The 26825-nt window shown below is 46.2% G+C and overlaps 2 protein-coding genes across 4 annotated transcripts in view; one reads left to right on the forward strand and one right to left on the reverse strand.

Moving 5' to 3' along the window:
- The window catches only part of LOC105700293 (ABC transporter G family member 20), a 45139-nt gene that overhangs the window by 15029 nt on the left and 3285 nt on the right, over positions 1–26825 (reverse strand). The window lies entirely within an intron of this gene.
- Positions 875–26361, forward strand: LOC105700294 (ABC transporter G family member 20). 3 transcript variants are annotated; one of them, XM_012426007.1, is made up of 15 exons: positions 875–955; positions 15699–15843; positions 20673–20917; positions 20997–21174; positions 21280–21373; positions 21455–21691; positions 21754–21881; positions 21959–22190; positions 22587–22764; positions 22854–22969; positions 23358–23428; positions 23577–23665; positions 25317–25493; positions 25577–25663; positions 25821–26361. In XM_012426007.1, the coding sequence occupies exons 2-15, from the start codon at positions 15740–15742 to the stop codon at positions 26036–26038; spliced, it is 2154 nt and encodes a 717-aa protein (XP_012281430.1). In that variant the 5' UTR covers positions 875–955; positions 15699–15739; the 3' UTR covers positions 26039–26361. The 3 variants fall into 3 exon arrangements, with proteins under 3 accessions (XP_012281430.1, XP_012281428.1, XP_012281429.1); XM_012426005.1 differs by lacking the exon at positions 875–955 and adding an exon at positions 5633–6141; XM_012426006.1 differs by lacking the exon at positions 875–955 and adding an exon at positions 12503–12862.

The raw sequence follows: 26825 nt of genomic DNA on the forward strand, positions 1-26825 counted from the left end.
CTTCGGAGAGTCGATCTCGAGCCTGGCAGCGCCTCTTTCGACAAACGGGGTGAATGCAGTTTAAATGCATATCTCGTGAAAATGCACTGGAATTCGCAGGACTGACTCACTCGGAAAAGAGGGAAAGACCGATATCACCGATAACCGGAGCGTTATCCAAGATGCAATTATTGCTGCATTTGCAAGTGCACGTAAGGACCGTACCACGAAAAGGGAATTCCCGGTCAAACATTTCCTTCTACACCCGTAACCTCTTATTAATCGGTCCCATTAAGAGGGATCTACAGTATTATATAATATAATTAAATTAATAAATTAAAATGAAATTATGACAAGGCGGCACAAGAAGGGGGATTTGAAAATGCTCTAGAATTCGCAGGACTGACTCACTCGGAAAAGAGGGAAAGACCGATATCACCGATAACCGGAGCGTTATCCAAGATGCAATTACTGCTGCATTTGCAAGTGCACATAAGGACCGTACCACGAAAAGGGAATTCCCGGTCAAACATTTCCTTCTACACCCGTAACCTCTGAATAATCGGCATCATTAAGAGGGACCTACAGTATCATATAAGAAAATTAAATTAATATAATATAATGAAATTATGACAAGGTGGCACATGAAGGGGGATCTAAAAGTCGAATGAGGAGAGCGAGACGCAAACTGCCCAAGTTGAGTGCATCATGACGAAACCGAGTTTCTTCTTCGACGCTCGCCCTACATCGCATAAAAAGTGCATGCGCTGCACTTCGACACCGAGCCCGGGTAGAGTTAGGTGCGACGAAATCGCGTTATCGGATGCAAGTCGGGGGGGAGTAGAGTTAGTCCTGCATTCGGAGTTTCGGAGCTTGGATCGATCCTGAATCCGGATCGATCGAGTCGATCGTACCGTCGATCCCGTGACAGCGATCGCCGATCGGATCCTTGACCAACAGGAAGAGGTGCAAACTCGTAAGTCGCAAAGTCGTTAAATCGCAATCGCGATCGGTGGCATAAATTTCCCGAGAGGGCGGACTGTTATCCGCATTGCGTCGAGATAAAAAAACGGGAAAAATCTCCGGGGAATAAGGGGGATAAAAAAAGAAAGAAACAATGTCTCGGCCACCTCTTTCTCGACCTGTCGAATTCCCTCTGTTATGCAATTTCGCGAAAGTCTAAGACAATTGAGCGACGAATTACAGACGGGGGATCCAAATCGCGATTGCGATGCACTTCCCCTCCCCCCTCCGAGAGAATCGTTATCGAACCTTCTTCCCATATTTGTCATTCCATTGACTTTCTAAGCCATTACCGGTGATAAGGTCCTTATCCTCCGTTTGCGTGTGGAAACTGACCTCGACAACTGGACTTAATGTCTCGATCCTCGAGGACTTTTCCATACATGCATTCTCGGCAATGCAATTTCGACTACGAGGGGGCATTCCCTGAATATTAATTCTCGATATTGCATGGGAATCAGGGGATTTATTTTATTCGACGCTGTCCTCTCTGAACATCTAGTGACTAATTGACTCCGCTCGTTTTCACCCTTTTTAAGGGGGTGTGAAAGTGGCATCTTAAGGGATAAGGGATAATATGGCGTGAAATAACTGATAAACTCATTTTTTTTTTTTAATTTTGACTTAGACCACTTTCATAATTATGGGCACATTTAATGACGTATTTCACCTGAATCGTTCGTTCATTGACTGCCCGGGGTGTAGGTTAGAGATTTCTCAGGGCTTTCGGATCGAATGCCTGAGAAGACGTCCCGATTGACGTCACGGGCAGTTCTCGCATCTCGAAACCGGATTTGCAAAAGGTCCAGCAGGAGTTAAAACTCCCGGGAAGGAGAGTCGGGATTTCGTTGATCCACCTCGGGTTGATGCAACGCGGAATTTCGCGCAACGCCGAAATGGAGTCACCTGTTGCCGCGATATTTCCAGTACGTGCAGACACGTGGAGAGGACGGGAGGTCTCTCTCGCCCAATTTTCTCCCTTTCTTTTCGAGGCTAATCCCGAAGGCGAACTCCACGGCCTTGCGCAAGTGTCGGAGAGCAGGACACGGGGAAACATACGAGAGGCATAGAGCTGATTATATTCATGAGATTTCCGTAATATAAATTCCCCGACTGTGCAGCCTCGATGTGTACCCATGGGTTTGGAAAATAGAATTTTTTTTTTTGACTTTTTCCAATTTCTTTTTCTTTCGTTTGAATGCAAACGCCGGAGTAAAAATACCCCTGACGTACGTTTGCGGAATTCCTTCGGAGATGTCGATGCAGAAAAACGAAATTAAATGCACTTGTCACGGATGTGATAAAAAGAAAACAAGAAAAGGCGTGTATTTTCGTACGTGGATCGATCGAGGGAGTGCATCTCTCTGACACGGTTGGAAATGCACTTGGCGCGAAACTCATTCGAGAAGTATACCCATGGGTTAGCGAAATAGAATTTTTGTCGAATTCTTTTTGTTTGAATGCAAACGTCCGATTAAAAATATCCCTGATGGACGTTTACGGAATTCCTACGGAGATGTCAATGCAGAGAAAATAAATTAAATGCACTTGTCACGGATGTGATGAAAAGAAATCAAGAAAAGGCATTTATTTTTGTACGAAAATCGATCGAAGGTGTGCGATCCCGACAAGTGCATCCCTCTGTCACGGTTAGCGATGCACTTGGCGCAGAACTCATTCGAGGCTTTTTTTCATTCATAAATCAGTGATGGCGATTGACAGTCCGAGCACGTGGGTGCCCGACAAGTGTCAAAGTGCAAGTTCGATGGTGTACTTTACCGTCTAGTTGCCGATGACATTGACACGATTCCGAAGAGAACAAGGCCAGCCGGTACTTGAGTAAACCAGTTTCAAATCGATCCGCCCGGTCGGTAACAGTCGATCGGTTAATTTTTTTTATCGAGGTCTCATGAGGAAAATGATCTCCATTTTTCCATATTTTTTTCTCCCCTTCCCGTAGAGACCAAGGTGCAAAGAGTGGCATTCGGTGTCACCTCTAGGCGACGCCGCGGTAAATTTTAGGTTTCATCGGGACCTGACAAAAAGATCATTACGATGCAAATAAGAGAGAAAGAAATCATCCTAGGCAGCCTCAAAGAGCATGCAATTGCGATTTGTCGCATAATTCCATGCAGGGTCATTAGTGCCGACGCGGTATTAATTAGTTAGTCAGGTGTGCCACCTGTACGGTGACGATCTGCGAGTTGATCATTGGCTATCGGCAAGTTCGTCGATGATAAGGATAACCTCTGAACATTGATTTTCATCGGCTGAAATGCAGATACCGATATTGCCGCGTCCGGGGAACGAAATTGTGAGAAGCCTTCGCCGATAACTTATCGCCGGAGGATCACGAGGATCATTTTACCGAACGACGATGAAGTTGCAGTTAGGTGATCGGGATCTACGTAGATCATTATCCACGGTGGGTAAAGGAATGATCTCCGTCTGCTTTACCGGCTCCACCTGTACCTCTTCTTGTCTCTTATCAGGGGCGATGGGAATAAAAATTCGCATCTACTTAAGATTTATTTTTATCGCTTAAATTCTTGTCATTGCGACAATGACGAACTAGTCTTTATCAGCGGATCGATTCGATGGATCTCCAAGTCGGTGATTTTTTTTTTTTCTATTTTTTTCAGTTGCTCATGGATGTACAAAAGTGCATGTACTCCATGTACAATCCTAACGATGATTCGTGAAGCACGTGAGACAATGCCAAGCACCGACACTCCCTTCACACGTCACAGGTGTGACAAACGACACTTAACCACTGTTTTGACAGTTCCGATGATTCACCAGATCGAAATTGTGTTTTCATCTCGAGAAATGATCGGCGCCGTCGTTCGATCGACGAATCGGTCAGCCTGATGTACACACTCTCTCAAGTCCTTAATCTTCAATTAAAGTAATTCGCCCTGATAAGAAAAATCCCGGAGTGTCGTATTGACATTAATACAGTCGATTATAAGTAACAACGAAGGCAATTATCCGACCTCGCGAGCCTTTTAACATGAAATACTTCCCGCTAAAGTAATTCACCCTGATAAGAAAAATCCCGGAGTGTCATATTGATATTAATACACCCGATTATAAGTAACAACGGAGGCAATTATCCGATCTCGCGAGCCCTTAAACATATTAATACAACCGATTATAAGTAACAACGTAGGCAATTATCCGATTTCGAGAACCTTTTAACATGAAATATTCCCCGCTAAAGTAATTCGCCCTGATAAGAAAAATCCCAGAGTGTCGTATTGACATTAATACAGCCGATTATAAGTAACAACGAAGGCAATTATCCGATCTCGCGAGCCTTTTAACATGAATGTTACCCGCTAAAGTAATTCGCCCTGATAAGAAAAATCCCAGAGTGTCGTATTGACATTAATACAGCCGATTATAAGTAACAACATAGGCAATTATCCGATCTCGCGAGCCTTTTACCATGAAATACTCCCCGCTAAAGTAATTCGTCCTGATAAGAAAAATCCCAGAGTGTCGTATTGATATTAATACACCCGATTATAAGTAACAACGGAGGCAATTATCCGATCTCGCGAGTCTTTTAACATGAAATACTTCCCGCTAAAGTAATTCACCCTGATAAGAAAAATCCCCGAGCGACGTATTGATATTAATACAGCCGATTATAAGTAACAACGTATGCAAATATCCGACCTCGCGAGCCTTTTAACATGAAATATTCCCCGCTATCGCACACCCTCGAAGCAGAAAATCGTGATTATGGCGTGCAATTTCAACGTGCATGGCTACGCCAAGCGAGCAGGTCGTAACTGCATTTTTATAGCTTGTAATAAAGGAATTGGATATTATCAAAAGCCCCGAGAACGGAGGATGCACAATGGGTGCGCGAGAGAACGACCGAGGCGAATGCAATTTCCTGCATTAGCGATGGGAAATCATTTCCCGGGAATGTCGCTCGTGACGTTTGGGGAGTGATTTTCGCCGTAGGAATAATTAAGAATCGACTCATAATGGGGCGTACAGGTAGAAGAACGGTAAACTCGGAGCACCGAGTCATTTCCGAGACGACCTGTAACAATGCCGAGCGCATAACGGGCAATTTCACCGGGTCTTGTAAAATCGGCAACACGACCGTCATCGCTAAGCCGCTTCCTGAGAATAATCCCCCCCTAACGATCACCGTTCTGCACGAAAATCCAAGAAACTCCGAGGTACATGAATTGCGCAACCCTTTTTTCTCCCGTGCACAGCCTGAAGAACGGCATGCCCCAGAGTAGGCCAAACGAGAGTGGAACCCAGAGGACATCGGTGGATTTCCGGCGAATCCGTCGCCGCTATGAAAAACTGCCTCCTACAAAAGTTCTCCCCCAAATCACGGTCGACAACTTCTCCCCGAAGCATTTTCCTCCAGGAGGCCTCCTAGAGGATGGAGGAATATTTCCCTCCCGCGAGAGCGGTCTTCGTTGGCCGTTGCAGCGCGCCGAGTCGCATGGCCCCGGCGCTCGGCTCCCGGCCCAACGGAGAAGGACCTCTCTAGCCCTCTCTCCCTGGAGTCCGGTCCCCACCTCTCAGGAAGCGGGAACTCGATTTCGAACTCGGGCCAAATGGAACAGTCTCCACTGCGGTCGCGCCAAGACGTGAACGGTGGACGGTACCGTGGCCAGGACCGTGTACCGAGTGTCCTCTCTGTACTCCTCGGCGATCGGCGGTGCGCATTGCGAGGTCGCGTCGACGACGGGGACCGACTATGGTGCGGGAGTTCGGTACCGTTCGCCGATCCGCAGTCGCTCTGGGCCCCATAGAGATCCCCATTATATAGTCGTGATTATGTGACCTGCCTCAAGTTGGAGGTGCGATGTCCGCCGAGCGTGTGCCCGGTACCGTTCGTGGATTCGAGGACGACTAAACAGGTGGCCCAGAAATTCGGGCCGCTACGCCTCCGCAACCTTACCCGGAGCATAGATCGATACTCCGATAAATGCGGGAAATCGATACCGCGGAATGCCGAAATCGAGGAAACTCGCTCCCTCGAGGTACCTCTGAGTGATCCCTCGAGAGGGTGATTTTCTCAAAGTCTCGCGAGGAGGAACCCTTTCAGAATGTCCCCTTCAGGGAGCGACGGCGAGGAAGGAAGAGGAGTTTCGGCAGGTGAGTACCGGTGGCAAGATTTAGGGCCTTGAGACGAAAAGAACAAAGGAGCGAGCTTAACGACCCCTCGTTACGCGAAAATTGCGCGTCTTCGGGTGCACAAAGGATCCGGACCTCTCTTTATTTCGTCGAAAAGTCGTCGCAAGGAACCTATCTCCTCCTTTATTTGGCCGAGAAACCGTCGCGAGATCGCCAAAAGGGCCTGATGAGGAGAAAGTATGTCGATAAATCCTCGCATAAACGTAAAAGAAACGTATAAAATACGTATAAAGTCCTGAAATATGGGAGATTAAAGAAGGATCTTTTGAACGTCACTCCTGCGAGCATAGTCCGAAAAAAATGGACTAATTGACACGTGTGGGCAACCAATGACTCGCTGTGTGCACGGCAAATACTTGGGGGGAAAAAATGGATACGAAGGGTGCTAAACACGTCTTTGCAAATCCACTTAAATCTTTCCTAGTCGAAAAGCTTAAGTTAGCGATGCGATTCTCTCTTCGAGAGAGCGATCCATTATTCATACTTCAATCGGCTCGTTAAGCGATGCCAGTCACATCGGGAATCCGCGAACGACAAATTGCGAATTTTTGCCGGTAAATCTCAGAGATAGGGAAAGGAAAAAAACAAAAATAAAGAAACGAGGTGTTCGCAAATCGGCGAGTTTCTTTTCTCTTTTTTTTTTCTCTCAATTGTATCCGCCTAGCCGAGTTGAACTTCGCGATCTACTTTCGCCGCTTATAGATATCATAATTGAGCGCACTGCGCACCGGTTTCCTTGACATTATTTCCTTAATGTTATTGCTTTGTAATTTGCCGGAGCCTCTCGGAGGGCTACGTTCTCCTTATTCCCATTTCAATTGCAAACTCTCGGAATTTATTGCACGCGCATCTAGGGGGAAGGTTCAAGGCAGCCCGGGTCGTCTTCGGACTAGAATGCAAAAATGAGAAAAATGCATTTCCCTCCATCCATTGGCATTGCAGGATGCAGAAATGGCAAAAGATGCATTTAACGCGCATAAAGTGCCTCCCTCAAAACCGAGGAAAATTTGAAGACCCATCACCTACGTTGATCCAGGAGAAATCTCGTAATCTCCGTCCAAAGTCGTTCCGAATTTCCCAGGATTTTCTTATCATTTTGTTCTTTTTTTTTTTCATTGATATATCAAATTTTTAGATCGACCGAAATCATCGGTCGAATGTCTCCGATTCCTATAAATAGTGTGGACGCGTTTCACGTGGAGGTTGAATTTTTGTGAAATTTATTGTAACGTGTAAAAAAGATCGAGATTCACGTAGAGTACATCCTGGTAACGGTTTGCGCAATAATTCCTTGATTTCGTGCAGGAGCGAGTCCGAGAACGGCTCGGGGTCGAGAAAAATAGGCAACGGTAGAAAGTAATGTAGGAGAGAAATTCAGCGAGCCCACGAGATACTCTCCAAGACCGAGCGAATGGAGAAAGAGAGCTCTCCTCGACCCCCCGCGAAGTCCGCGATATACACAGAGGCGACTTTACGCGTTTATACCAAAGGACTTTCGACGGCCATCGGCGACTGTCATATGTGCCCATAATTATGAAAGTGGTCTAAGTCAAAATTAAAAAGAAAAAATGAGTTTATCAGTTATTTCACGCCATATTATTTCAAACGAAATTAATTCAATGTAATTTCGAAACAAAAAATATATGACTTAGACCACTTTCATAATTATGGACACGTATCTGCCCTGAGAAGAAAAAAACGATATCCATTGACCCGAAGAGACATTTCTTCGAACAGTACCAAAGAAACGTTTCATTAATTCAAAGAATAATTATTCACCACAAAGACTGGAATAAAATAGGATACAGCATTTATTCGGAATTATGGCAATTTGAGTGAAATAATAATTCCTTGAATTAATGGGACTCATTGGTACTATTCGAAGGAATAAATGGTTCGATGAATCTATTTTCTCAGCGTGCTGCCAAGAGGTCGTCAATTCGATATCGAGTCTCTGTCAAGTCTCGCGTGGAAAGGGAAACACCTAGGAACCTGTAAAATCATTTCTAAAACGTCGATTCCGAACATTCGCTGGTGCAATCGAACCTCGATCGACCGGGGCCCGCCGGATACGCGCGATTACTCGCTATCGGGCATTCGCGCGACAAATGGCAATGTCCCCTTTCGCGGGTGTATATCGTGGCCTCTCTATTTCAGGCCCCTTCGCGTCTTGGGTGAGGACATCGGCGGTTTGCTTACTCGTTTTACCTGTTCCTAGTTGCACGTTGCACTAGCCCGGCCGAGGAACATTACAAGGTGCGCCTGTCGCAACGGAGCAATTATCGGCGCGGATAAAGAAAAATTGAAAGCAATTGATCGGTTGTCAACATCGACGGAGAGATAACCCGAGGGAGCGGTCGAGATCATCGGAGGATGTCCCACTTAAGGTGGGGAAAAAAAAAAAAGAAAAAAAAAAGAAGAAAAATCGTTCTTAAGAGAGAATCCCCGAGTTTCCCAGCCTCGCTCCCTGAATGACAATGCTCACTTTCGCGGATCTCCGCGAGTCCTTTTGTATTCCTGACTTCCCTTGTTATGCCGAATGTGACTCGTGGGGTACATCGGCATTTCCCCGGATATTTAAATGCCCCGACATAGTCCATCATCATTCTTGAAAACGTCCTCGCGGTGCGCAGAAATGCCCTCTCTTGAGTTTCTACTTTTCCTCTCTTCTTTTCCTTTTTCTTCGTTTATAACGAAACGAGGAGTAAATAAAATGGAAATTTCCCCTCCGCTCTCTTGCCGGTAAATGGATCAAGTGACCGGTTGAGTTACTACGTCTTCTCCTAGGCTAACAATAAGTCGAGATGCAGCATCCGACTCTTCCGCTGGTCCACGATCTACACCTCGTCAAGGGACTGTTCACTTGGAAATCAGTGAAAACGATTTCCTTCATTAAAAACCGATTGCCATTGATTTCTTACGATAAGCGACAACGAGATTCGGTAACGAGTAACAGCCGACCTTAAAATTGCGGCAATGTTTGGCAATTTCAACGATTTTCAACGATCGCTGCTTGCTGAAAATCTTTCCAGCTGATTTTCACGTGATTTCGAGGATTAAATCCATGATTTCCTTCATTAAAAAACCGATTGCCATTGATTTCATACGATAAGCGACAACGTGATTCGGTAATGAGTAACAGCCGGCTTTAAAATTGCGGTAATGTTTGGCAATTTCAACGATTTTCAACGATTGCTGCTTGCTGAAAATCTTTCCACGTGATTTCTCGCATTAAAATCCACGATTTCCCAAGTGAATATCCCCTCGCATCGGGGACCTTTTCTACTTTCTGTTCGGTTCGAACGATTAAGTAACGAAAATTCCCGCGTAGGAGCCGATTGCCCGTGTTTGACGTAAGAACAGATCTCTTTTTTCTCTCTCTCTCTCTCTGACTCTAGACTACGTTACCCATCCTGTATACCATACGTGGATTACCGTTTCCCTTAGAATACCATAACAAAATTAAAAGCATTTTAGGTCATTTACGCTAGGAAACGATTCGGTCACGTACGATCGGAGTTCCCTGATTTTCCGCAAGTGACGCTCGCGTCCTTAAACCTCAGAAAATCTGAGATCGCGCGTCCACTTTCCATGAAACCGAGCATAGGCGTTGTCTCATACTACTCGACGGTGTCTCAGTCCCTCGCGAGACAAAATTAAAAGCATTTTAGGTCATTTACGCTATGAAACGTTTCCGTCACGAGGGATCTAAATTCCTTAATTTCCCGCAAGTGGCACTCGCGTCGTTAGATCTGAGAAAATCTGAGATCACGTGTCCACTTTCCATAGAACCGAGCATAGGTGTTGTCTCACACCCGATGGTGACTTAGTCCCTCGCCAGACGAAATTAAAAGCATTTTAGGTCATTTACGCTATGAAACGTTTCCGTCACGAGGGATCTGAGTTCCCTAATTTCCCACGTAGTGGAGCTCGCGTCCTTAAATCTCAGAAAATCTGAGATCCTGGGTCCACTTCCCATGGAACCGAGCATAGGCGTTGTCTGATACTACTCGACTGGACTCTTAGTCCCTCGCGAGACAACCTTTACCCAGTGAACGGGTCTCGCATCTCGCCGAGGAACTGTACATGGCGTACACCTGGGAGAACATTGACCCACAGTCGGTGCAGTTACCGCCGCGGCCGGCTATTCCTTCCTTTTTCTCGCACTTGCCGGCCGCCATCGAGTGCTCGAGATTTAATAGAGTGGGCCCTGGTAACGGTTAGTCGGTTGGAGCGACCAACGCGCTCCAGAATGCCGTCCTGGACGAGGGGTGAGCTCGTTTCCACGTTTTCCGAGCCGCCCCGAAGCCGAGTCCTGTTATCCACAGACCCTGACCCATTTCCCCCGGACTACCTTCCCACCTCGTCCCGGGTCTCCATTCATGGTTTCTCCCAGGAATTAGTATGACTCCTTATACAACGTCACGTCTCGAAATCGTCCCCACTAGGGTCCAAGATCGGATTTTTCCCGATCTAGAGCCGAGAGCGCCTCCTCGATGAAACTTTGCAAATTTAAGATCATCCCCCGCTAGTCTTTCTCCCATTAAAATTAAGGCATTCTGTATATCATCCACGGACTATCGTTACGCTTTGCGTGCCATAATTGCATAATTAAGGGGTTATACCACTTTGAAGTTTTCAAAAAATCCAAAAAATTTTTACGCGTTCATTTTACGCCTCTTTGCTTAAAACTGCATTTTAAAAATTCTTTTATAGAAAATGAAATCCCATGAGTGTCAGACCTTCCTCATAGCCTCCATATTCACGTTGGAGACTTTGATACGATTCGCAATACTCAGTTCGGAGGAAAGTTTCATGAACAATCGATCCCTCGGATGCTACATTCACATCCCCTTAAATGTCGATATTTTATCATCGGCTAAGTTCACGCCATATATATATATATATATGTACTATTCGTAGCAATATATATATACTTATTTATTTATTTATTTATTTGTGCATCTTCTTTTATCTTATATATATATAAGACGTCGTTCCGACATCCTCGAGATTCAGGGAGCGAGATTCGAAAGCAGCGAAACCGCGGCAAAGGGTGCTAACGCGAGTCGTTAACGAGTCCTCGAATTATCACCTATTAATTAACGTCACCCGCAGGTGCAGGGACAGAACGTGAGTCACCTTCTCAAATTGTTCTCAAGCTTCTGAAAGAATGAGAAGAAGAAAAAGAAGAAGAAAAAGCGTTAAGTGCAGCCCAGAGACCGTTTGCGCGTCGTCGAGACGTTCCCCAGTTTCGAGGGCTGTTGCGCAATGTTGGTGAACGCGGAGGTTTGCGCATAAGAGTTTCTTACGAAGTAGAAAAGAAGAGCGGAAAAAGGAAAAAGGATGACTCTCGAGGGGGCAAGAAGTGGAATATTTAAAACGGCTGATGAGCGTCAGGGAGATAAAAAGGAGCGCGCGGGTCTCTAAGGGCGAGCCTCGGCGATAAAGAGGAGGCAAGAAGTGAAGCTAAAATCCCGGAGGAGGCCAGGAACTTCCGCATAAACGGAAAGACCGTCGGAAAAGTCGCCGCAAACGAGCGTACCGGAAAACCGACGGCCTCCTTTACGCGCGTGCGTCATCCGACCGTCCGACAAAGTGAAAAGAGAGACGGATATGTGTGTACCGCGTAACGAAAATACCCGGTATAAATAAATATAACCATCGGCCGAGATTACGAGGTCTGGGGCTTGGGGTAAAATGAAACACGATCGACGTCGGTAAAACAGGTCTTTCCCAAATATGCCGACGTTCGTTTTTACATTGACAGCCGTGTCGAGTTATGTTGAGTATTGTACCAAGTGGCACACACCGTCTGTCGTTTTCAAGCAATAATTATAAAGAAATCGAAGTGGAAATCCAGAAATCACCTGGATTCATGCTTTCTGAGGCCCAAATTGACTGCAGAGGGACCCCTTGCGCCATCTGTGATTTCCCTGTCGATTAAATTCTCACTCCGAGACCTCGTATTGCCGTCGTTTTAGTACAGATAACGCATAAGACACTTTATTTGCCTTTATCCCGTTCAAATGCGAGTTTCTCGATTACCAGAGTGTTCTGAATTGTCATACAAATGTCCTGACCCTTTCGCTTCTCATATTAGAGCCTTCAATAATTGTATATCAATCGAAATATGAGAGCTCGACGCCATTATGGATCTGATCTGAGCTAAGTCAAAGAATTTCTTTTTTTTAAAATCCAAATTCTGAAAGTGTCAGGATAATTCCTAGGTGCTCGCGAGTCATGTGCCAAGTTTCGGACAGTTCTATCGAATACCCTTAAAAAAAAAAGAGAGAGAAAAATGTATTCGAATCTACTGATTTGATAGGAATTTCACTTCACCTTAACCCGTCCTTCCCCTGGAACCATTCAGGAAAGGAAGAAGAGGGAGGACCTCGACGGGCAAGATTCAGGAAAGTTCGGGTTAGGTCCCAAAACGAGAAGGACTGCAACGGTTCGGACGGAAAAAGGAGGAAGGAAGAAATAAGAGCACGATGACGGTACAAGGATGCATCTGCATCGTCGCAGCGGCCATTCGTGCGGGATTCGAAGGAGCGCGAGGATCGCATGCTATTAACGTGGTCGTTTCGTTCTTATTGAAATTCATTTAGAGAAAGTAGTACTTCGAAACAGGACTCGGTGCCACACGACCGGGTGCTCTGCCAGGGTGGATATATCCCAGGTAAATAAAGAATGTAGAAAAATTTAAGAATTCCATTGTGAAGCGCTAATATAGTGGGCCCCCTTCGTTCTCATGTATTCGAAACGAGAAATAAATATCCTATTCATATAAAGTATTAACACGGTGGTAGATCTTCGTAATTAACCCTTTGAGCGATAAGACCTTTTGACGTATGGGCAAATTTCGGCAGGGCGTGCAAGCGATATTCGACCAAACGTCGGACGAACTTTTGCGCCCTCGAAGCGTTAAGGTGATATGAAAGTGTGATATATACATGGGAAAAAATCAAAATATTTTTAAAACCTCTCCAAACTGGGTGCACCAAATTATCTAAAACTTTGACATTTTGCATTTATCTCGGACGAGAGCCGAAAAAATGATATTTCTCCTCGAGAAAATGAAACTTCACGGGTAGCGCGTTCTTCCTTAGAGCCTCCACGATCACGTGTTAAAGTTTCAGATAATTCGGTGCACCCAATTTAGGAGAAAAGTTTCATAAATATTTTCACCTTTTGTTAAGTACATATCACACTTTCATATTATCCTTAAAGGGCTAAAAGTTTGTTCTTTTTTTTTCTTCTTTTCTCTCTAGATTCTCTTCGGAGGGAATTTTAGACTTCCTTCGGGAGGGATCTAGACGGCTTTGTCGATCGTTGGGAGTCGCGATATCGCGCGATAAAAATATCCCACGAGGGGAGGAAACGTGCAGCCTCGTCCTGTCGATGGAAGGACGAGAACGCGGAACGAGCTCGCAAAGTTTAAGTTCCTGGCCGAGACGAATCGCCTCGTCAGGTGTTTCAAGGCTCGTCCGTATGTCTCGGCTGTCCCCGGCTCTGGCTCGTGGGCCGAATTTCAATCCCAGATCCTGAGGATCGCTTTCGTTCGCACATAAAAACGCGCGTCCCCGCGAGATATCGGTATCGAAATCGAATAGAAGCGGAATGCAGCGAGGTCGAAACGCCGAGATCCGCCACGTGGTTTTAAGACGCTCTCCCATCAAATTTGGAGTTACTAATTATCTTCTACTATTTATCCCCGCGAGATATCGATATCGAAATCGAATAGAGGCGGAATGCAGCGAGGTCGAAACGCCGAGATCCGCCACGTGGTTTTAAGACGCTCTCCCATCAAATTTGGAGTTACTAATTATCTTCTACTATTTATCCCCGCGAGATATCGATATCGAAATCGAATAGAGGCGGAATGCAGCGAGGTCGAAACGCCGAGATCCGCCACGTGGTTTTAAGGCGCTTTCCTGTCAAATTTGGAATTACTATTTATCTTCTACTATTTATCCCTGCGAGATATCGATATCGAAATCGAATAGAGGCGGAATGCAGCGAGGTCGAAACGCCAAGATCCGCCACGTGGTTTTAAGGCGTTTTCCTGTCAAATCTGGAATTACTATTTATCTCCTACTATTTATCCCCGCGAGATATCGATATCGAAATCGAATAGAGGCGGAATGCAGCGAGGTCGAAACGCCGAGATCCGCCACGTGGTTTTAAGACGCTTTCCTGTCAAATTTGGAATTACTATTTATCTTCTACTATTTATCCCTGCGAGATATCGATATCGAAATCGAATAGAGGCAGAATGCAGCGAGGTCGAAACGCCGAGATCCGCCACGTGGTTTTAAGGCGCTTTTCTGTCAAATCTGGAATTACTATTTATCTTCTACTATTTATCCCCGCGAGATATCGATATCGAAATCGAATAGAGGCGGAATGCAGCGAGGTCGAAACGCCGAGATCCGCCACGTGGTTTTAAGGCGCTTTCCTGTCAAATCTGGAATTACTATTTATCTTCGAATTTGGGACCTGCCACATGACATAAGTCCTGACGTAACGATAGATAGTTAACTCGATCAGTATTCGTCAAGTTATCACTCAAGTATTGGGCAACCTTGTAATCGAGATTGCAATCAAGCACAAAAAGGAACGTCCTTTTTATACGATAAGTGCATAATTGCGGAATGACAAGAACGCGTTACGCGTGTCACCGGTCATTTCTGCCAGCCACGGAGTGTCCGATCTGTTGGTAAATTAAAAACGCCAGTTCTAAAGAATCGCGAGTGGAATGATATCTTACGATCCTGTGCTTGTTCTTAAATCATATTTCATACTTAATCAGGGAGTGATAGGTCTCGGTTTTGGTTCAGATCGTCGTGTTGAAAAAATTAAAAAAGCCAGTTCTGCAGAATCGCGAGTGGAATGATATTTTACGATCCTGTTCTTGTTCTTGAATCATATTTCATACTTTATCAGGGAGTGATAGGCCTCGGTTCTGGTTCAGATCGTCGTTTTGAAAAAATTAAAAAAGCCAGTTCTGCAGAATCGCGAGTGGAATGATATTTTACGATCCTGTTCTTGTTCTTAAATCAAATTTCATAGTTTATCGAACTGATAGAGCCTCGGTTTCGTTGCAAATCTTCGTTTGGAGAAAATTAAAGAAAGCCAGTTCCAGAGAATTGCTAGTAAAATTATATCTCACGACCCTGTTCTTGTTCTTGAATTAAATGTTATTATTTAACAGGAACTGATAGAGCCTCGGTTTTGTTGCAAATCTTCGTTTGGAGAAAATTAAAGAAAGCCACTTCCAGAGAATTTCTAGTAAAATTATATCTCACGACCCTGTTCTTGTTCTTGAATTAAATGTTATTATTTAACAGGAACTGATAGAGCCTCAGTTTTGTTGCAAATCTTCGTTTGGAGAAAATTAAAGAAAGCCACTTCCAGAGAATTTCTAGTAAAATTATATCTCACGACCCTGTTCTTGTTCTTGAATTAAATGTTATTATTTAACAGGGACTGACAGAGACTCGGTTTCGTTGCAGATCGTCGTTTGGAGACAGCACTCGAGTCCGGCTTTCCAAAAATGGTCGCCGAGGAGGCAATCGTCGTGAGAAATGCCAGAAAATCCTACGGCAAAGGCTCGCCGATCCTCGACGGCTTCGACATGACCGTATCACGAGGCACCATGTACGTAAATTGCGTAACCGAGATTTCGTTAGACCAGGTATCGATCGAGTGTACGATAATTAAGAGGCTAGCACAGGTGGGGAAGAAGTGAAAGCGATAGCACGATCTCTCGACTGCCAAATTATTCCCTTTTTCTTTTTTATTATCACTCCGTGCACCTTCTTGTACCCCGGAACCGCCGAAATCCGTCGAGCCATTTACAGGGACCGTTAACAGGCAAAAAAAGAATTTCCAGCCGTAGGAAGAAAAAGAAAAAAAAAAGAAATTACATTCCCCGCAAGAAACGTAAATCCTTCAAAATGGGCCAGAAATCATTTTTATCTCGGCCGGAAAAAACAAAATGATTACCTCACCGGGACAATGGAAATTCTGTTCACACTTCTAACATTCTTTTCCAGCAACAACAGTACATCGCTCATTCGTTTGAGCAGCGATAAATTAATTTCCTAATTTGACAAGGATTTTTTCCTAACTCCAACGATTACGCCTACGATTCGGTATAATTGCAAACGTTTTTATTGCGATTAGTCATGATTTTATTAGTCATGCAGTCCTTTGATAAAAGTGCACATGTCTTTTCTTTTTTTTTTCGCGTACAGAAGGCAAGAAAAAGGTTCAAACTCCAGAAACGCGGGTAATGGAATAATTAATATCGAATATCACAGGCCGGAAGTGATTTGATTTCTTAACGTGTGACATAATCGCCCTCCTTTTTTATGACGCGTCATACGAGGGCATTTGAATTCCATCGGAAGGCCAAGAAAAAAAAAACCACGATCAGGAAATCGAATCGGGGGGAAATGAGGAATCCCGTAGAAGAGATCGATTGCGACGAAGTCGCAAAAAAAAAAAAGGACAAACAGATGAAAATGGATTTCTTGCACGCCCACAAGGCGACACGTGGACTCGTTACATTAATGAGCCTTCCATCCAGAAGATATCATTGCATTCGCGGGCTGAGACTTAGCTGAGACGTGTGCACGGTGCACTTTCCATGTCGAACGAGGTGAAAGTATCCTCAAAGAGGTATGGATGTTTATTTTAGAGAAATAAACACGCAGGGTAGAGAAGAAACGTGGTTGAGATATATATATATATATGTATATACATCCGTGTTAACGCGGTTTATTTGGGTTTCTCTTTTATTCCAGGGGCGGAGATTTCGTAAATTCGATTTTTCTTCGAGCACCGAGATGTTTCCCATTCATTCCTGCGCGTTTTAGACGACTTTCTCCACCGACGAGCAGGCAGAATCCGATCGTAACAATCGACAGAGATCTCCTCCACCCAGTAGTTTTCGTAAAAGTGACTCCACCACGTGGCTGATATTTCCCTCCGGCGGTAAAAACCTCTCAATAGTCTTCTAATTCTGCATCGTCAAATACTGCGAAAGGTATCTCTTTCCCCTGAAGACGACGTCCCTCGGCATCACCTTCTCGGACCTGGTTGCACCGCGTTGCGACGCCTCCACGGAACTCGAGGAGTCTGCGAGTTCGCGAGCTTTTTCCGATTTCTTCGTCCGAGGTAGAGTTCCTTTCGACTTAGGATCTTGCCCGGGGAAATCCTGACTCCTTCTGCTTTTTGTGGAAGGACGTCCTTCGGCCCTGGAGACCCTGAAGGTGTCGCGTTTGGGATGCTTCCTGGTGTGCTTCACGGGTCTCCTGTGGACCCCCAGAAGTCCCAGTCGACTCTCCACTGCGATTTTTTCAGGTGGTCCTTCAGTGGATCCCTCGATTGCTAACAACTCCAATGGGGCCTCTTCGTCACTTAAGTCGTCGTGAGATTTAATGACAACGTTTTGGTTGTTGTTGTCGTTCTCCGCAGAAGAGATGAACCCGTCTGTCGCGTCGCTCCTGTCGTTTCTGTCGTATTCGTCCCTTCTATCGCTTTTATCGCTTCTATCGCTTCTATCGCTTCTATCGCTCTCATCCCTTGTATCCAGCTCGTAGCTATTAGAATCAGTTTCCGAATTCCCGACAGTGACATTGACCGAAGTGTGTGGTCTCCTCTTATTCTCATCACCAGTTACTATCGGCGCCCCATCGTCCTCCGTGACATTAGGAACAACAATTGTTGTAGCTATCCCCAGGGCTGCAGTAGTTTCCTCTTCTCCTCCGATTTCCGGGGAAACTACTTCAGGTATCGTGACATGACCGATGGTCTCGGGTTCGACCTGGATGACAGCAGGTGAGCTACTTTCAGCTACTCTAATCGTAGTAGTAGCTACGGTAGTCGTTTCGTCTTCGTCAACGGTAGTCTTCGAAGCTACTGTGGTGGACTCTTCGACACTCTGGGTGGTCGTCTCCGGAATTTCCTCCCTTTCCGTAGTGCCTCCTGACGAGTCTTCGGTAGGTTCTTCAGGAACGGTTTCCGTAGTTACCAGCTCAGTAGTTTCCTCGGGGAACGTCTTTTCTTCGGGGATGACTTCCGTGGTCTCTTCCGATTCGCTACTTTCCTTAGACGGGGCGCTTTCGCTGCTTTCTTCGGGCGCCGGGGTTTCGGGAACGCCGACTCTCTCGATCGTCCTCGTGGTCGGGGTTTCCGTAGTCGTGGTACCGACCTTCACCCGAGAGTCGTCGCCGAGCTTGTCGAGGAGATTCCTGAAGCACTGCTTCTTGATGTAGTCCACCGGGACGAGCTCGTGCAAGAGGTTCACCACCTTCTGCGCGTTAGCGTTCTCCGGGTCTTCCCCAAAGAACAGCTGATCGTCCGGTCTCTGCAACTCCTTCCTGATGAGTAGTCGGCGAAGACTCTCGGCGTCGCGTAGCATCATCAACAGCAAATGTCGGCGATGTCCAATGGCATACTGCTTGAGTCTGACGGACCCACTGAACCCATCGTTAGGACCCGAATAAGAGGTCTTGGATCCAGGCCTCTTGTCCAAGAGCGAGATGATGTCCTCCAGGGTAAATATAGCCTCGTTCAAGACATCGATGACATTCTCGTCCCTCGGGTGATCAGGATCCCCGTGGATCAGCGTTCTGGCGGCGAGGAAGATGTCCTCGGCCAGGTTGCGGAAGACCCTGATGACCTGTTTCAGGACCATGCAAGCAGTGCTGACCCTGATATCGCCCCCCTCTAGCAATTCCCCAGTCAGAAGGATCAGTCCCTGGATCTTCCTCATCCTGGCCAGCAGCCGGTCGGTCTTCTCGTTACTTTCACACCAAGGATCCAAATCAGTCTCGAGGATCCCTCTGTTCTTCAGATGCCAAGGCCTAATGCTCATCTGATCCAGGATCGGCTCGACCTGCGTAGGCGTTAGTAAGGAGGCCAGGACCAATTCCCGCCTTTTCGTCGAGTTGTCTCGGTAGAACTGGCCGACTTTGAGGTTCACTTCCATGAGACCATCGCCCAGGGCGTAGACCAGCATCTCGCGGTTGAAGTAGGAGCCCTCGTCGGAAACTTGTAGACTGGCCTCTTCGGCACTTTCCGTCTGGACGAATTCAACAGTCTCAGATGAGATCGGTTCCGAGGCCTGGGAGGAGTCACTGGACGCAGACGAAGACAACTGGGAGGTCCTGCGCCCTGCCCAAGCGGGGCCTGCCGACAGGACGAGCACCAGGACGAGCAGCACTCTCGGCTCCATCTTCCTCGCACGACTGGGGCCCAGGGGCCCGATCTCCTCTGCTTTATCGCCCATCGATCTATTTCGGCAGGATCGATTTCCTCGTTACGGTCGCGCCTCTCTCGCGTGCATTACCTCGAACAAAGGGGTGACCGACGCGATCACAGACCGTGAACGTCGTCGCGGATAAAATGCCAATTGTTCCCGAGGATAATTTATCGTTACGAGCTGGGGGGAGGGTTTTAAGATCGGACCCGGCACTTGGGGACTCGCTAGAATAGATTAGCCCCAGCAATCGGCTACCATACGCTAGCGATAGAGAAAATGGCCTCTTGTGCCCACTAGAGTGCAATTGTCGCGTGGACCGTTCCGACTGTGTGTGGGAACCTGCGATACGGTGCTTTCGTTTATGGCTTTGACACTTAGAAAATGGCCTTCTCCGAAGGCTGGCGCTCGAGAGAAGTCCACGGACGGAGTTTCTCAGGTGCAAAGTGCCGAACGATGGAGTAGGAAATGGCTCCTCGCAGCCGGTTGCATATCCGACCAGCAGGAACTCGGTGGAGTACTTCGACCAACAAGGGGATTCATTTGCATATTCTTTCTCCCGACCACTCGGAAATCCTAGACGGTGGCTTTCCTTGGATCTCGCGACTCGTTCTCGATACGCCAGGACCCACCGTTTGCGATCAATCGCTGTGACGAGGGCGATGCACATGACACGGATAACGAACTGTCACGAATACTCCGTTTGATGAGTGCACCGCTCGTTATGACGAGCCGCTGACGAAACCGAGTGTCGGCACACTTTACGATCGCTCCTCGGCTTTACTGCCGATCGTTTTCCTCTTCGTTCCGTTTCCCCTCGAGATTGCGGGCCAATTGTTGCTACTTTCTCCCCAGGACACCACGTGGCTCCGGAGCCGAAGTCGTCCAGTCGGGAAGACGAACTCAGCCCAGCTAGCTCCTCCAGATCGGCCCGTTCTCGTAAAACGCGTGATCTAAAGATCTAGGAGGTATTCCCTTAGGAGATCATGGCTTTTCATTCGCTAAATCATGGTTTTCAATTCTCGAAATAGCGGGGAAGTCGGCTAAACTTTCCTCGAATTTCAGGACCGACCGTCGTCAGTTACCGAATCGCAGTGTCGCGTGTCATGCGAGAAAGTCAATCGGTTATCACGGAAGGAGATGGTTTTCACATACTTCCGGGTGAACAGCCTCTCGATAACGATAATCGTAGGTCCTGACGTAACGCGTCGGTTTTCAGTTATGGACTCCTTGGAGCTAGTGGTTGCGGCAAGACGACCCTTCTCTCCTGCATCGTCGGGGTGAAAAAGTTGGACGGTGGTAAGGTATGGGTCCTGGGGGGGAAACCAGGATCCCAGGGGTCTGGGATCCCTGGACCACGGGTGGGATACATGCCCCAGGAGATCTCACTGGTGAAGGAGTTCACAGTGATCGGTGCCCTCTACTACTTCGGCAGGATAAACGGCCTGGACGACGGGGCCATAGGTAATCTGCATGCATCTGGATGTGCAAAAAAGCGAAGGAGTGGCGTATATCCTATCTCTCTTATTTCTTTTAACATCAGAGGAGAGGTACGGATTCCTCTCGGAGCTTCTTCAGCTACCGCCGAAGAATCGCATGGTGAAGCACATGAGCGGTGGACAGAAGCGCAGGGTGTCCTTCGCAGCAGCCCTGGTCCACAAACCGGAGCTGCTGATCCTGGACGAGCCGACGGTGGGCCTGGACCCGATTTTGCGAGAGAAGCAAGTATATCAATTCCCCTAGGACGAGGAGAAAAAGAGGAAAACGATCCTTGGGGGTATTCCCCCAGGAGATGATCGCTAATTTCTTTGGATTTGGCTCGACAGCATCTGGCAATTCCTGGTGAAAACCGCCCAAGAGGAGGGAACCACGGTCGTCATCACCACGCACTACATCGAGGAGACTCGGACCGCCAATAAGGTATAAATCGGTATCGATGAATCGACCTAGGGGTTCTTTCAAAATCAATGCGAGATCCGATAAGTCTCGATCGATGATTAGATCGGACTGCTGAGGAGCGGGAAGCTGCTGGCCGAGTCCTCGCCAGGAGAGCTCCTCGCCAGGTTCCGATGCGACACTCTGGAAGAGGCCTTCCTGATCCTGAGCCAAAGACAGAAGGAGAGACAAGACGGCGGCCAGGTCGAGTCCGTGACGGAATTGACGACCGAACTCGAGGAGATCGTCGATACCTCAGGAACCGACCAAGGAGTCACTCGGAACGGCCTGGGGGAATTCGAGGTACGGGGGAGTCAGCCATTACATCCCTTATTAATATCAATCTATATTAACTGATCTTGCAGACGAAGAGCGAGAAACTGATTTTGAGGAGGAACGAGAAAGAGGGTAAAGAGAGGGTGCACGTCATGAGGAGACGGAGGTTCCGAGCCTTGATGACGAAGAACGCGATTCAGTTCCTTCAAAATCCAGGGTGAGCAAAGCCCAAAAGGTGGCGATCTCGAAAGGACCTTTCCCTAGCTTCTTTGGTACTAATCCTTTCCGGCCCAGGGGGATCCTGTTCTCCCTGGTCTTCCCCCTGATCCAGGTGATCCTGTTCTTCAACGCCATCGGTCGAGACCCTAAGGGTCTCGTGATAGGAGTCGTCAACCAAGAAGCAGGCGATTGCAACCACGGCGTACACGTGGGGAACGTCATCTACGACCCAGGGAACGACACCTGCGACTACGTGGACCTGAGCTGCAAATTTTTACACGGCTTCGAGGAGTCGGTCGCCACTGCGGTGAGTAGTTGAATAAATTGACCACACACTCCACCCGGTGCCCCGAACAGTCGGAAAGCTAAACCCTTTTCGAGAACCGGAAATCCAAGTCGAGCAGGAAAGAGGCCAACCGCTCGGTCTTGAATCCGAGGTCTTATTAATATCGGGACCGGTTGCCATAGGACCGGAAGTCATTTTACGCCCGGAATAAATTCTGTTCCATATTCCACGGTGGAAAAACCCTAGTTACATCGTTTACATGCGCGGCAGGTATTACGCCGAGTTTAGGCCTTATTTTCGCCGTGGCCGATATTAAAAAGGTCGGCTGAGCCAAACTCGTACACGGAGAACCTCCACCAAGAGTCCGTTTCCTTGAGTGAGTTTTTTTGGTGACGCTCGCTTTGACGTCAATTTCAGACATTTTTCAGCGACCTGGAGGAAGCCAGCCACGCGGTCAGGACGGGAAAAGTCGTGGGGGCGATGTACTTCGGGAAGAATTTCTCAAAGTCCCTTCACCACCGGCAGGACAACTTCAAGGAGGCGAGCGTAGAGGAAGTCGTAGCCGGGGAGATCCAAGTGTGGCTCGACATGGGAAGTACGTGAAATAAAATTCAATTTCCCCCGGCCACGTTGATAGAAAAGTCATTTCTCCAATTGTTCCGTACATCCGTATGTCCTTTACAGACAGACAGATCGGCCTACACGTCCAGAAGAAGCTGTACGAGCGATTCTTCGAGATCTACGAAGAGATCATCGTGCAGTGCAACATCGCCGTGAAATTCGCGGATCTCCCCATACGGGTAAGGGGAATTATTAATATATGAAAGGGTCACTCAATATATACATATATTAAACGTCAAAATATATATATAAAACTTATCTCCAAACCGGGTGCATCGAATCATTTGAAACATCAGCATATGATAATGGAGGCCCTAGTAAAGAATATGGTACCCATGAAATTTCATTAAAAAGAAAATATATATATATACATTCATAGGATAAATAAAATTTGTGCGCCAAATATGAAACGTTTGGAGAAGAGTTTTATCAATATTTTGACATTTCATATATACGTATAAAATGACCCTATGGTGTCGTCATTAAAATCACGAGAAGTCGCATCTGCAGTGGTAAGTGGAGTAATTAAGGGAATCAACGAAATGACCGAAAATCTGAAAATTCCAGTTCGAGGAGCCGATTTTCGGGGACAGTGACCAGAAGTACTCCACCTTCATGGCGCCCGGATTCCTCCTAACGTGAGTGTCAAATGAATTCCCTACATCATTTCGAGTACCAACGAGAAGGGATTGGCATTGAAAATTTAATTGAAAAAAGAAAAAAACAAAAAGAAAAATAAAAATAACCCATGGAAAAAAAAGAAAGAAAAATTTGTCCAAATTCCAGAGTGGCATTCTTCCTGGCGACGTCGGTGTCGTCGAGTGTCATCATAGCCGACAGACACGAGGGCGTGTGGGACCGAAGTTTGGTGCAAGGTAAAGTGACTTCCTGCCCGTTTATAACAAACGGCCGTGCAGGGAAAACAAACTAGGGACCATCCATCTAGCGAGCTGCAATATATAGCGGCGGGGCTAATCGAGTCACGGTGTACTAGGCGATTTCAACGGTCGATTGTTCCCGAATTGGGTTGGAGAGAGAGAGAGAGAAAGAAAAGAAGAAAAAGAAAAACATAAATAATAATAGCCGGCGCTCGGATGGTGTCGATTTGCATGCAGGCCACGTACCGAGGACCTCCGGGAAGAATGTCATATCGGAGCCGGCCGAAGCGTAAATGAATCATTTTCAGAACGACCGAGCACTTCCGCGTTCACTTCCGGAAAGTTCGCTAAGTATTACGGGAACAGTGATCCCGTAATACTTAGGGACTTTCCGGAAGCGCCACCGCAGAATAGTCGAGGAGAAACAGCCCTAAGCATTAATACCAATTTCTGGGGGAAAAAGAAAAGGACAAATTTTCGCGCGACCTACCCGACGCGGGAGGAGCTACGCTGATTAAAATGCCCACATGTAAATTTCTCAATTATTGATTATTTCGACGCCACGATAAGTCGCAGGGAAATTACATCCCACTAAACACACTGTGTTACAGTTACATAACACTGGAATAACATGACATGTAACGAATGTTAGTCAAAACATACATTAATGTCATATTACGTCGAATTATTATCGTTCGGTAACAGTATTACAAACTTGTTAGCATTGCAGTTATATAATATTGAGATAACATGTAACATGTTGCCGATATCTTGTGTGTATACGGTACATTATTCGTTTCATAACGGTGTTATACGGCTGCGGAGGAAATAGTACTGCAAATCTTACTTGTATATTATATGTATGTCACGTTACATGTTACAAATGTTATGCAACCGTTATATTATTGTCACGTTACCGTGTTTGGTGGGATTGTCTCGGTAATATCGCATTAAATCCATGTAGAAATTCACTAATACGGAAAATGTATAGTGTTACGTGTATCTATACATTTTCTAATTGGTAACTTTCCCATTTTACGTTTCCCTACGTGAAACTTAAGCCATGGAGTGTGTAAAAAAATGTATACTGAAATTTCCGTGGATTTTTATCAGCGTAGATTCCATTATCAAAGGCTCGCTTCGTTAAGAATTAATTAATCCGTCCGTCGAGCAATCGAGAGCGTAGATCACGGAAACATAATTAATGATACATTTTCTAATTGGTAACTTTCCCATTTTACGTTTCCCTACGTAAAACTTAAGCCATGGAGTGTGTAAAAAAAAATGTATATTGAAATTTCCGTGGATTTTAATCAGCGTAGGTTGCATTATTAAAGGCTCGCTTCGTTAAGCCCCCGGGCGAAATTAATTAATCCGTCCGTCGAGCAATCGAGAGCGTAGATTACGGAAACATAATTTATGATCAATGCACGGATGACATTAACTTATCTCGACACCAGCCTCGAATTATCGGGTGATTTCTTACGCACTGTCACGACAGAGATCATTATTCATTCTTCTTATCCCTATATTTCTTACATCGCGCGGACAAGTTTCTTTTCTATCTTTATATATATATGAGGATATATATTTATATTTCTTTATATTCCTTTGTATATATGTAATCATGTCATGTTCTCACATCCAGGCGTCACCACTGCGGAGATCCTGACAGCGCATATCTTGACACAGATAACAGTCATCATTGTGCAGGTGACAGTGAGTCTGAGCCTTAGTTTCGTGCAATTCCAATTACCGTGTAAAGGCTCATTGACAGCTGTCATAATCCTCGTGCTGATCACCGGAATATGCGGCATGTGTTACGGTGAGTTACGAAGTAACAGAAAAAACAAAAAAAAAATGGAAAATAAAAAATAACATCTATCGTTCGAATTTCACAACTTCCAGGTTTCCTAATTTCCGTCATGTGCACCTCTCACACAATGGCGAACTACGTGTCAACCGGAACCTTCTACCCGGTCCTCCTACTTTGCGGTACCATATCTCTATTTTCTTTATAAAAAGCAAAAAACCTAATTTACTAAAGGCGCCCGACGTTTGGTCCAATATTGCCTGGACGGTCAGACGAATTTCGCCCGTATGTCGAAATGGCTCCGTCTTCAAAGGATTAAACAACTGCATTTCTCTTTAGGGTGCATATGGCCGATCGAGGGGATGCCCAGATTTCTACGGTGGATCAGTATCTCCCTTCCAACCACGATACCAGCCATCTCCATGAGGGGTCTCCTGGACAAGGGGTACCCAGTGAACGACCCCCAAGTATACAGTGGATTCCTAGTGGTCTCAGGATGGACGGTGTGCTTGGTCGTCCTCTGTTTTCTGGGCCTGAGATCGAAGTCGGCGTCCTAGCGCTCGTTTTCGGGGTATATCAAGCAAGGAAGAAGAAAAGAAACGAGCCCGCTAGCCGAATTTCGATTTCCCCCGGGAGATCCTCTCCCCCGGGAATAAAAAAACTGAGGGAGTCCAGGAAAGACCCCGGGGATTCTGGATGGTGGAGGAAAATATCAAAAGCCACTCGTAGGGCCCCAAGGCCCGACGAAGGACGGGCCTCGACGTTTCCGCGTTCGAAACAGGGTTTTACGCTTGTAAGATATCGAAGGACTCTTTTTTTCTTTTCCTGGATTTCGTATCCTTAAGGTGACGTGAAAGTGGCGTCGGAGGGGTCTCGTTTATGAAAACTTTTCTCCGAACTGGGCGTACCGAATCGTTTCATACTTGATAATGCGAATGTAGAGGCTACAAGGAAGGTCCTAACCCCCATGAAATTACGATTTTTTTTTTTTTTAATTTATTTATAGATATTGTCATTTTTTTATTACAAAGAAAAAGATGAAATTTCATGGGTGTCAGGACCTCGCTTGTAGCCTCTACATTCGCGTTATCAATTACGAAACGATTCGGTACACCAAGGTTTGGAGAAAAGTTTCATCTCAATTTTTTTTCTAATTTTGTTATAGATATTGTCACGTGTTTTTATTACAATAGAAAAGATGGAATTTCATGGGTGTCAGGCTTTTCCTTGTAGCCTCTACATTCGCGTTATCAAGAACGAAACAATTCGGTACACCGAGATTTGGAGAAAAGTTTCATGAACGATTGACCCCCGTCGATGTCGCTATCACGTCCCCTTAATCTC

Source organism: Orussus abietinus, unplaced genomic scaffold (genome assembly GCF_000612105.2).
Source record: "Orussus abietinus isolate OABI.00-Male unplaced genomic scaffold, Oabi_2.0 scaffold56, whole genome shotgun sequence".
NCBI classification, from domain to species: Eukaryota; Metazoa; Arthropoda; class Insecta; order Hymenoptera; family Orussidae; genus Orussus; species Orussus abietinus.

What these genes read in the sequence shown, in the direction of transcription:
- LOC105700294 (XM_012426005.1), top strand. Translation starts at nt 6,093, where the DNA reads ATGTCCCCTTCAGGGAGCGACGGCGAGGAAGGAAGAGGAGTTTCGGCA. An exon ending in AGACTCGGACCGCCAATAAG is followed by an intron (nt 21,374 to 21,454) that starts GTATAAATCGGT and finishes ATCGATGATTAG; the next exon opens with ATCGGACTGCTGAGGAGCGG. An exon ending in AGGAGTCGGTCGCCACTGCG is followed by an intron (nt 22,191 to 22,586) that starts GTGAGTAGTTGA and finishes CGTCAATTTCAG; the next exon opens with ACATTTTTCAGCGACCTGGA.